We start from the raw sequence: 12,521 nt of genomic DNA, 5'->3' as shown, positions 1-12,521 counted from the left end.
GTTTACAACTCCCTGTAACACCGAATTAGAGCGCAGCTCTTGAGGAGAAGGAGGGAAGGGTACTGGGGGGGGGGGTGAAGTGACCTGGGGGGTCACGTGACCTTGGGGGTTCACGTGACGATGCCAATGATGTCATCAGTGACGTCACTGATGACGTCATCCGTGATGATGACGATGACGATGCGGATGCCGGTGACGTCATCAGTGACGTCGCTGATGACGTTATCAGTGATGCTGGCGATGCGGATGCCGGTGAGGTCATCAGTGACGTCACTGATGACGTCATCAGTGATGATGACGATGACGATGACAATGCCGGTGACGTCATCAGTGACGATGACGTAATTGGGGAGGTCACGTGACCTCGGCGGGGGGTCACGTGACCCTGGGAGGTGGTCACGTGACCTCGGGGGAGGGGTCACGTGACCTCTGAGGGTCACGTGACCTTGAGGTGACCTTGGGGGTCACGTGTCCTTGGGATGACCTTGGGGGCCGCGTGACCTTGGGCTGACCTTGGTTACGCCGACGCCGACGCCGCTCAAGCCGGGAACAAGCCCCTAAGAGCTGCGCTCTAAAACATGCACGTATGGTCGCGGTGCGCGGAACGTTAAATCAACGTAGTTGCGAATCTATGTTGGCACTGCAGGATTACGGTAAATCAGCTTTCAAATTCAACATCTTAAACTGGCTCGAATAATTCTCTGCAAATAATTGCCCTCATTCGAGATGTTGATAGAATACCACGCCAAGACATCATACCGTATGTGTAGATCCCAAATTCTGGAAACACTTGTTCAGGTTATGATACTTTTTGTGAATGTAAATCCATGTCTGTGAAGTTCTTAGTTCCTTCTGACGAAAAGTATAATTGTAAAGACTTTTAGAGCGCAGCTCTTAGGGGCCCGTTTCCAGCCTGAGCGGTGTCGGCGTCGCCGTCGGCGTCGCCGTCGGCGTCGGCATAAGGGGGGGGGGGGGGGTCATGCGACCCCGAGGTCACGTGACCCTCCCCCCGAGGTGACGTGAACCCCCCCCCCCCCGAGGTCACGTGACCCCCCTCCCCCGAGATCACGTGACGACCCGGGGTCACGTGACTACCCGTAGGTGACGTGACCCCCCTCAGTACCCTTCCCTTCTCCTCCTCAAGAGCTGCGCTCCAATTCGGCGTTACAGGGATTTGTAAACGGCTTTCATTTTTTTGCACGTTTCTATAATATAAGTTAATAGATATGCTATTCACGAGTATTGAATTTAGTATCAAGAACTTCGAACTCAAAAGAGGCGTGAAAAGTGAGCTATCAATGACAGTTTTGTTTTCAAGAAACAGCCGCCTCCCCTTGTAAAGAAATAACATTATTTTCACTCCTATACACCAATACATTTTACATTGCTTTAATGCGGAAATATTGTACGCTTCGATTTCTAAAAAAACAAATATTTTTATAGAGGAAATGAAGTTTCATATATTTAGAACGTAGTCTGTTAATCGTATCTAACAAATATAATCTTCTTTGCAAAAATTCTGTTTCTCTAGACACGATTGCCGGTATACATTTCCCACAGTCCCTCTGGTGGTTCAACGAAAGATATTCTTCACTTAGCGCAGGTAAGCTTCTGGTCACACCTATACGCCGTTGCTAGGCGCACTTACGATGGTCATAATTTTTCATGAATGCAGGAAAAAAAGCCAGTGAAAAATAACAACTAAATGCGCAGGAAATAAAGCAAAGCTAATCCTTGTTTGCTTTCGTAAATTATGCAATCAGGATCACGTGCGCTATAGCCAGCAAAGCAAATAATAAGCATACTTCTTCTCATATTTATTTTCTGTGAAGGCCCAGATGCATTGCAAAAAAAAAAAGAAAAAAAAGTAGGGAACTGTAATGTGCACGTAAGAGTAAAAACAATGGAAATACCCACAAATATACTAGATGAACTAGTAATTGCAAATCTTGTATCAGCGGTGTTAGTCACGTACAACTACGTAGCGTACAGTTACATGCAGCGAGAAAAGACGGTCCCACCCCTGAAAACATAATGTCTCACCTTCATACTAGGAAATTAAAGAGTCTTAAATATATCCCATTGCTTTGAAGATTACAATAATGTGACTAATTTTTACTTCAGCTATTTATTTTATTTTCATTTTATTTTATTTTATTTTATTTTAAGTGCCCCAAAACAACCACCAAGGTCTCCTCTTTGGCACACAAAGCATCAGACACGCAATATTTAAAGTTCGGCGACAATCACTTTCACTTAGTTCCTGAACACCTTAATGTCACTCTATATATCAAGTTCGGCATTTTCAATATTTTTAGACAGATTGTATTCGTGACAGAGGAGATAGTTTACAGATGGTGTGAATGCCGAGAGGCGCTGCGGTTCCTGTCGGAACGAGGAGGGACATGAATGTTTACACCACGTAAAAGCGAAGAACGCTATTCACAATTTTGTACAAAAAACTAAGTCGCGCTCTGTTCTCCTAACGGTGAATGGTATCAACGAAATCCGAATAAGCAGAAAAGTGTAGTCAAAATAGAAACGGCGTTGGAAGTAGCGATCATAAACAGTACGTATCAGTTTGAGTTTCACATTTCCGCTAACAAATGCCAGGCCACAGAACTGAACTCAAGCCTAGACTATAGTCGGTGATAGGTTAAGCAATTATGTGGAAGCTCCATCCCCTCTTTTTACTTTAGCAGAGCGAACGCTAGAGAGGAGGCGACCTCCTCTCCAACGTGCGCTCTGCTAAAGTGGAAAGACGTGGGAGAAACTTCCTCTTTACCCTTAATCTGTGCGCCTACTATAGATCTTTCCAGCACTTATCACCGAGGCGAAAATGGTTGAGTCACTGGGCTATGGACGCATGCATGGCGTCTCATATTTCGGGCAAGAAATCTACTGCGCACGCTCAGAACGCCTTTTACAGCCCAGCAGGCCAAGATGGCAGGGCGCGGAAGGCGTGGTTGCGAAGACCTCCAGTGCCATCTAACGAAAGAAAAGTTTAGCTATCATCGATGCTATTGCGTGTACGAGTGGCATTTTAGTATCCGTTTGATTTTTGTTGTCCCTTCTGCTTAGCGGCAAATGATTGCTGAATCGACACCGATTTCGGCGCTGCTTTTGTATCAAGCCTGCGGAGTTCGCATAGAAAAAAAGCAGGAGTGAGAGACTATGGAGGAGGCAGACTATCTGCTTTTTTGTTGTTTTTCGCGTTACATGATATGGTTGTGGTATAGAAAATAATACGCAGTTTTCAGTTCATTTTATAGAATTGACGTGAAAGGAGAAATTCTGATTTTGACAAGTAGCGGTGCTCTTTAAAATTAAAACTAAAATAGCTTATCAACTTTTATCCCGCGAACCTATTAATGAACGGCCGAAAAGCTCATAACTCAGCTTGCCAACCGCTGTTTTTAAGCAACGTTTGATTGAGGGTTTTGTCGTGGAACGTGTCTACAATCGGTGCTGATATCAGCAGTGGCTCAGCGACAGCCGGTCAAGTGGGGACCCACTACAAATATTGGACCATTGTTGAAACCTCGATAATAGTTTAGCTCTCCTGTGATAGGTAGCGCTGCAGGCCTACTAAGCCACGCGCTCCATTGGGGTTTTTTCATGTCTCCAGCCGCGTTACATCAACGACGGGGAAGATGCGGTATAGAGAGTGAGTGTATATTGCTATCTCACGAACGCATCAAATAATAATAATAATTGTCTTCTCCGTTGTTTCTTTTTTTTTTTTTGACAGGAATTTATTCACTTTCGACGGGCGTCTGACTTTACCGCCGCACGTAAAGCATTTAGCCAGAGCAGTACGACCGCTAGCCTAGGGTCTTTAACGTGCATCACGCAGTAGAAAAGCACGGCAGCATGCCCTTACGATGCTGATCCAGATCGAAACGGGCAGAGGTGGCCGGCGATTCAATACAGAATCTTTGGGTTCTGGAGCGCGAAAATTCTTTTCAACTGCTCAGAAGTGCGGTGTTCAAGCCCCACTCCAATACCGATCACCCTCATCAAGTAAGCTACTGCGCAAAAAGTAGAAAATACCTTTTTTCGCGGGGATCCTGGCTTAAATTTTTGATACTGACCGTTTCGATCTGGATGATCATCGCACCGGCGTGCGGTTTTGTATCACTACTGCGTGGTTTATGTTCAAAAATTAGAGGCTAGCAGTTGCACTGCACCGGCTAAATTTCTCGTCACCAGCTGAGACGGGGGTAGCCTGTTAAGATCAACAAACTTCCGGCTGGATAGACATAGGCGCAACAAATTTACATTTGCCCTTTTCAAAAGTGCGCATCGTTGCCTGTCCGCCATCGTTTGGGCACTTACTCTGAGCATGTATTGACACGAGCGCTGGTGTCAGCGTTCGGCAAGGACATGGATCCAGTCGCGCGCTTTCGTGTCCAAGAAATGGCGAGCACCAATGTTGCTTGATCGGCTTTTGCAAAAGGTATGTTTATTTTGTGAGAAAGTACATTTCATGTAGAACAGGTGAAGGTCCGACGGGCTAAGAAAAAGAGAGAAAGGGAGAGAGCTAATGAAAGAGCCACGAGCTCCGCTGCTGGTGGGGAAATTATTCACGGATTTGATAATGAAAACTACGTTGAAGACTCGGCGATGAGTCTCCTTTTAAAGGAGGCCACATCAAACGCTATCTGTTTTAAATACAATAAAACGAAACACATTAGTTGTGCAGTGTTTCAATTAAAATAACGTAACTGTTATACCTCCGGTGGTCATAATTCACATAAGATTATTTTACTTTTCTTTTGAGTCAGTCTTCCCTCGACTGGTACAGTATGTCACCCGGCTCTGTATTTTATTTGCACTGAGATGGGAAATTCCAGAGGCCATACTCAATCTAAACGTAGGCGTTTTTGTATGATTTTATGGCTCAGTAAAACAGGTAATTCTTTCAGCAAGAACATTATTTTAAATCATGGTGAATTCGATATATTTTTGACCCGTACAAGTAAGGGCCGCGTTGCCCTTCTTAATAACCGTATTGCTTGATGTCTTTATGTACATGTATAAACAAATCCTAAGAGCCCAGTTGCACCAGCCAACATATGGTTTGGGGACGTAGCTCTGTACTTGGCGTTGTTTCTATTTTCAGCTGGTTGCCTGCGACTGTTTCAGAAAATTTGACTTCGGCTTTGTTAAAAACATGCAAGTATACGGGAACGTAAGTGCTCTTATGAAATGTTTTAGCATGATATTTAGTATTTTATGTGCGCATTTAATTTGCGAACTTCAGTAGGCGCTTTTTCGGTTACGCCCTTGGATAACACCATTTAACTCTTCAAAGTAAATAAAAAACACCAATATTTTATGTATCCATGTATAAGTGTACTTAGTCCTGAAGCTCTTTATTAGAGTCCATTAGATTTTTGCTACGTGCGCAAACTGTCCCAGAATATGCGATAACAAATTGAGCATCGTTAACAACGTTGTTTCAAGATTTTAATATAATGCGTTATGAGCTGGATATCCTGCAATTCTACACAGGTTCCTTAGACCGCAAAACAACGGGGCAGGCGGCATGATATACCCGATGCAGAATGAAAAAAAAGTCACGATTCCTTGACGTGTACTGTAGAGGAAATGCGCCGAAAGTTGAGACCCTGCAAAAATGTGGCACAGTAACAATGCCGTATTAAATTTAGTGAACTTAAGATCACTCTAAGTTCAGAGGATGGTGTTCTTGTAGTTCTGTGACTTCACGTCAAGCCATACTCCATAATTTCCCCGTTAAAATTTTGCATGAGAATTAAGCGTCAAAACATTCTCGTTGAATTCAGCAGAACGTATTTTTCCACTAAATCTAGAGGAAAATTTGTGACGTAGTGTGACGTGACGTCACGTGACACAGCGAAGTCACGACAACTCTGGAGTGTAGTTTCACAATACGTTAAGTGAATCTGTTCAACCGCTCAACTTAGGGTTCCAGGACTTTAGGTGGCTAGCGATATGAGCTAGTATGCGCAGTCGGCAGCCAAGCAGTACGGACCATGTGGTCGAGCAGGAAGAGCGTGGAGATTCAGGACGGCAGCGGTGGTGTTTAAACGTGTCTACTCACCCGCCGTGTGCGATACCTCCCCATTCCAGACGCAGGCACTTTAGCCGCGCGACAATGCGGTTGGTACAGTCTCGTCGCCGTCTGAGCGTTCTAGCTCATAACGGTAGTCAGTGTGCATACGAAACACAAACACGATACGCTGCGCAACCTCGCCGATAACGGCTATGGCCATAAAATATCTACTTCTTTGTTCCAGTATACAGCTTCCCGAAACCGTTAGAAGTTAAACAGAAAGTGTTCCAATATGCGTCTTTGGCGCACCGAAGCGCCATAGAAGGATACGCCAGTAAAAGGGTAAAATAGAGAACGCGTGAAGAAGCCGCGATGACGAAAGCAGACGAGTACGCGCAGTCCTTGGTTGAGGTCGAAGAGGGGAGGATAAAATAACACAGACAGATTTGGCGGGTAAGCAAACGCACGATGAGCGTGATGAGCAGTCGAACATACAGGCTGTAACTTGATGCATCCGCGGAACTTAGCGCAATGACGCCCAAAGATTGGACACAAGCACTGTCCGAGTGACCTGCATGTGCTCCGGAATGGTCGGATGTTCGTGATCCGGATCTATCGGATATTCATTTTCACGTTTGTGACCGATCAGAGCGGTTGCGGAAATCCCCACACTTTTAAAATGTTCCGTGCTTAAAAACAAAGAAAAAGAAAAGAAAACTAGTACACCGAGAATTGTAATGCGGGTGCCAAGCTGAAATAAAGATTTATGATAAAAACCACTGATATAATTATGGAACACTTTGCTTTGGCCATGAGTGGAGAGAGTCAACGGCGGGGGGGGGGGGGAAGGGGGTGCTAAATTCTTTCGGTGTTTCCTCGTAACTGATAGCGGGTAGAGAGCAGAGCCGACGTTGGTCTGACCATTACAAATACGAGAAATTAAGTTTCAACAATATTGAGGCCCAGCGTTAACCCTCAATAATACTGCTCCTCCATAGCCGCTTCACACAAATATTGCAGCGCTAAATCAACAATGATGCTGCTCTGATTGCAATGGAACTTGGCCCTGAAGCAGCGCTGTATCAGCGCTCTATTGCTAACACAGGGTGATGTAAATGGTGCATAAAAAGGGACAGCGCTATTTGCAGAGCGGACCAATGGCGCTGAGGTTGTACCGTAGCCCATGTTTGAACAGGCATTTAGTCTCCTCAACTCATGGCAAAATGAGCAGTCACGTGTTCTACCTCCATGGTCACCAGACATCAGTAGTCACTAAAAGGTTAAGAAATAGAGGGCGTGTCTTATTAGGTATTGCGATGTTTGCTTTGTGACCTGTTGTTCGGCTTTCTTATTGGTGAATGGCGATAGCTAATTGGCTGTGGACCGATAGTGATATGCTCGGAACCTGTTACGCCCTAAATTTGTTTTCAAAAATATTTATTGAACCACGCAGACATTGATTCCTAAGTATTACGGCGAAATATCGTGAGTGTATATTATATAAACCCTATTTGAAAATCTTGTTTTGTCGGACTCTCTAAAACGACCATGCGACGACCCAAGGCAACGTAAGCAACAAAACCACACGACAGATGTCTAAACAAGTATTCTACTTCATCCAGTATTGGAATAAAAAATTGGGAGTGATTAAAACGTTCGGCTATTGATTGGCGTTCTCGTTTTAGTTGGGCGCCTGTATGTCACCTGAGTGACACACAGTTTCGGTTTCAAAGATAGCCGAGTCTTCTGTCGTTTGGTAACCGCCCTAACCATGCTGGCCGTCCTGCCGCGGCTCGCATTAGTTGTGGAAAGTGGTTGTGGAACCTGATTGCGGATTATAACTATAATAATACGTAAAGTAAGCTTATAAAAATGTAAAATCCCAAGAGGATTTGAAACAAGAATTTTGCGAAGTTAGTGGCAAGCAAAGACTCTCGCGCGTGACCTCTCAAGTGTAAGCACATTCGATTTGGTCGATTTATTTTCGTGGGTAAAATTATTGAACGTAACTTTACCACGACCGGCTTATGGGCGTGAGTTTTCTTTCTTTTTTTTTTATAAATTTGACATTACAGCGATCAAATTCCTGAAGAGTAACTTGAGGTGGTGCACCTTGGGTACCTAAAGGCAATTAATTTTGCGTATGTATCATGCCATCTCTTTTTTTCTGCAAGCGGATCATCAATTGTTTTATCAAAGCGAGAGCATATTTGCGGCTCGTCATTTCACGATTATAATGGGACGCGGTTCGGCCAATCAAAGTCGCAAACAGTTTCCTCAACCTTTCTGTAGCACGACATGCGGTATCTCAAACAATATATGGTGCCGGCGTGCGGCTCGAAGCCCAATAGCCGTCCGCGGTGTAATAGGCGACGCAATAGCGCTCAATGAGGACGGCCCTTTTAAAAGTATTTGAGCACACTATCTGACGTTAGATGTAATCCGTTGACTTGCATGTGTCATGTCATTAAGGTGCCGCTGTTGGAGCGATATCTGATACTCTGGTCTTGCTCACCAAATCCGTGCTACGTCGTTATCTTTCACAGTCTGCAAAAGTTTCCTGCCGTGATGTATTCGTAGAACTGAACGTGAAGCTCCCAGAGAATGAAGATTCTCTTTTTTACACTAATAAGATAATACAAAGTATCAAACGAGTGAAAGTGGATTGTATAATAAAGCACAATGATTTAGAGCAGGCATATATCTCAGAAATTCGAAAAAGACATTTCACAACCACTTCAAGATTTCAGTGATTAGAATGACATGAGAATGATCGGTGCATCTGTTGAATCTGTTGATCGGTGCGTTTGAATTTACAACGATTTTACTTTATCGGATTGGTCATGAAGACTAACGTTAGATGGCGCACAGAGAGTATTTGTGGGCAAAGCAGTGGAGACCGGGTGCTCCTGTAACATACGAGAGCCTCGATTTGCATTACAATTTGAAGCCCCAAGAGACGCCAAATCGAACTTGGTATTTGAACATCAAGTAAACTTAAGTACACTCTAAAAAAGGCCTGTGCGTCTACGTTCATACACAACACTCGGAGAGCCAATCAGCGCGACTTACGGAGGCAGCTCAGCGAATGACGATGCCGAAACATCTGTTTAGACCAAAAAACGCAGACTGAGTTGTGACATTAAGCAATGCAAGCGTGGCGTTTTGCATTGCTTAATATCAAAACTCGGAATGCGTTTTTTGGCCTAAACAAATGTTTCGGCATCGTCATTCGCTGAGCTGCCTCCGTAAGTCGCGCTGATTGGCTCTCCGAGTGTTGTGCGTGAAAGTAGACGCACAGACGTTTTTCAGAGTGTACATGAGTTCGAGCATGCTAACGTTACATTATATTCGAATAACATAATATACAAAATTCAATGTTTTTTTGCAGAAGTTTTATCTCAGAGGAGAATAATTGAGAAGATTCTCACATTATCTGTGTCTGCGGTTTGTAGTTTAATAAATATTTTGAATACGATAAGTCCGACGGATATTGATTTGACTAAAAAGCAAAACAAAAATAAAAAGAAATTTTGGAACTACAAACGTGAAAATAGCCATGTTGAAGATATGCCTTCCTAGCTTTGGTTACCCTGCCAAAGAAAGTTGTGGCAATGCATTTCACAATTTGCAGAAAAGCGGCGCAACGAAAATTCTCGGGTCGCACTAATATCCTGAGCATGTTAGGGGATTCTAAGGACGTCCATTAAATGGTGCATGCCCCTAAGCTCTGATGAGCATTTGACTTGTTTATATCAACGGGCTTGTGCACAATTGAGAGGAGATAGCATGTCGTCCAGTGCAGAAGGAAAGCTCATAACTTCCGGCATTTAAGCATCTAATCGTCCCTTGAATGGAACAGCATTCATGCCTCTTTAGTAGCGCTGGCGTTAACGCGTGACGTTTCTCAGTAACGTAGTAATGTACTCGTTACGTTTTAAAACCAGTAACGGGTAAGCTACTTACGTTACTTATTTCAAGTAACGGGCAACGTAGTTACGTACCTCGTTACATCTTCTTTCCAAAACCTGAAGCAAAGTACAATTGTATTTTGTTCGTGTTTGTATGCGTTTTGAATTAAGTTGTGACACAGCGGACGCTACGAGCTAATCTGAACCATCAGGCGGCGTCAAAAGGGCACATTCCTGGTGCTCGTCATGTTTCTGTACGTATTCTATCATCACTGAGCTAAACATAAAAAGAAAAGGCTTAGTGAACAAAAAGTTAGGGCGCAAACATGAAGGTTTAACATTTTGGAAAAAAAACCCGAGTCTCGGGGAAAAATGGACAACACAACACAAAGTCTCAAACACAGCTGTATTTGAGACTTTGTGTTGTGTTGTCCTTTTTCCACCCCAGTCTCGGGGTTTTGTCCAAAAGGCTTAGTGACTTGCGCTTTTTACGCTATTGATTTGCCACATTAGCTCGTATTGTTGGCGGCGTCTGGACTTAAGCAGCTGAAACGAAGGGTAGGAGCCAATCAATTAAGTATTTCACTCATTCCACATACCTTCAGAAATTGTGCTGTAAATTTCCCACGCAAAATGTCGCACCTTTAAAAAACCCTAGCACCCACGCTTTTTGTCCGAGACTGAGAAAACACCGTAGCCTCCAAAAAACGTTGTTACCGTCAATTTATAAATAAAAAGTAACGCAGAAGTAACGGGCTTTATTTTTGATCTGTAACGGTAGTGGTATCGTGACAGCTTTTATATTGCAAGATACGAGTAACATGTTTCCTTACGTCTTTGTTAACGCCTACAGCACTGCTCTTTAGTCAGCATCACTGATGGCGATTGCTTGCGTGTTGAATAAATGAAGTAACATAAGGTAATGCGTTGACGCTCAAATAAATTTTCGAAAGCTTCAACTTTTTCTTGTTTGCTTATGTTGGCTTTGCATCAAAGGTATGATGCTTCAAACACCCATAATTGTTTATATTTTTATTATTATGTGCTTCTGTTAACTTTGATACGTTTTATTCGGTGAAACCTACATTGCCTCTAATGCTGAATGCCTTGAGGCGGTTCAGCAAGGAACATGAATGGATAAATAGCAAGCAATATATACATGCCAAAATAAAAATGCGCAGTGGTAACAATGTATAGTATAATAAAGTAGGTGAATGTGCCGTGTTTATTGCAAATATTTATTCAACTACTTTTATGCATGACATTAGGTAATGAAATGAAATAATATAAAAATTGGTGAAGGCTGTCGCAATTAAAATCAATGTTTCTGGTGTACGTGAATACTACGTCGAATTTGAGTTGCTTTAAAGGGGAAACTTTTCTTTTCCAGATAAAACCTCCGAGCTATTCACTGGCACGTACGAAGGTTCCCGTTGCCATCTACTGGAGCCAAAATGACTGGCTTGCCTCAGAGACGGACGTTCGTCACCTGCGAGACGATCTTCCTAACGTTGTGTCCTTCTACAAAGTGCCTGATCCGCAATTCACGCATATTGACTTCGGATGGGGCTGTAACGCGACAAAGATTCTTTACGAGCCAATGATCAAGGAGATGAAAAAATATGGGCATTAAAATGTGTCAATATTTTTGAGTGCCATGAAGTCGCATACTTGGGTATGGACGATTTCCTCCATTGCAATTTTAGGGTGATAATTGTTGCTGGCGAGGCTTCGCAGAAAATATAGTCTGTGTTTTGTGTATAGACGTCGTATCTAAATTTAGAGGGGAATCACAGTGTCGGCAGTCACCTGGGGACGTGGCGTCACAATTTTAACGGTAGTTTTAGTGGAGGATTTCTAGTCTGAGGTTGGTGAAAACATTTATGTCACGTTATGTCTTGGCACCACGAAACGTTACAGTTGTACGTTAGGTCCTAGCGTCACGCGACGTCACGATGTCACATTAACACCGTATGTTAAATTTAAATATAGCTGTGTAGCTATGTGCAGCGTCTCGGCTGTCCCCGCAGCGTATATTTGGGGCACTGCAAAGTACAGGGAAACTTCTTTGCTGTTATAGTATAATCTCGCAGTAAACTTATAGTTTAAAGCACAATGGGGAGGTAAAGAAGAAAACAGTGTTTCGTTTCATTTCATTTCATTTTATTACCTTAAATACCCCGTCAGGGTTATTACATAAGGGATGGGGTTACATATAAAAGCATTTTTAACAGACATTCATGTCGGAAGGTGGTTGGCGACAGTCTCCATGAATACTGATGGACATGTGATGGCGGCGACGTGGTGGGGAAGGCCGTTCCAGTCTGCTGCTGCTTGAGAAAAAAAAGGCTAAAAAAGTAGTAGTGCGGGCACGTGGGAGCGTTACTTGAAGTGGATGACCAATGCGCGGAGATATGCGTGATGGGGGGACAATGTAAGGTGCATGGTTGAGCGAGCTGTAGTAAAACTTGTGAAAGAGGGAAAGGCTGGAAGTGCGACGGCGGAGAGAAAGAGGTGTCAGGCCGGATTCTGCTTTTAATGATGAAACGCTGATATCGTATGAGTAGGCA

At 43.5% G+C, this 12,521-nt stretch overlaps 1 protein-coding gene across 1 annotated transcript in view; it reads left to right on the top strand.

Annotated features, from left to right (window-relative positions):
• The window catches only part of LOC120850521 (lipase 3-like), a 45,491-nt gene extending 33,907 nt beyond the window's left edge, over window positions 1–11,584 (top strand). Inside the window, exon 6 of the mRNA XM_040223043.2 lies at window positions 11,342–11,584. Coding sequence (XP_040078977.2) covers window positions 11,342–11,584 — 243 coding nt within the window. The remainder of the gene's footprint in view (window positions 1–11,341) is intronic.
• The last annotated feature ends 937 nt before the right edge of the window (window positions 11,585–12,521 follow it).

The sequence above is a fragment of the Ixodes scapularis genome, unplaced genomic scaffold, assembly GCF_016920785.2.
Source record: "Ixodes scapularis isolate PalLabHiFi unplaced genomic scaffold, ASM1692078v2 PGA_scaffold2__306_contigs__length_199485367, whole genome shotgun sequence".
Lineage (NCBI taxonomy): Eukaryota > Metazoa > Arthropoda > Arachnida > Ixodida > Ixodidae > Ixodes > Ixodes scapularis.
This window is presented reverse-complemented; position numbering and strand designations above follow the sequence as displayed.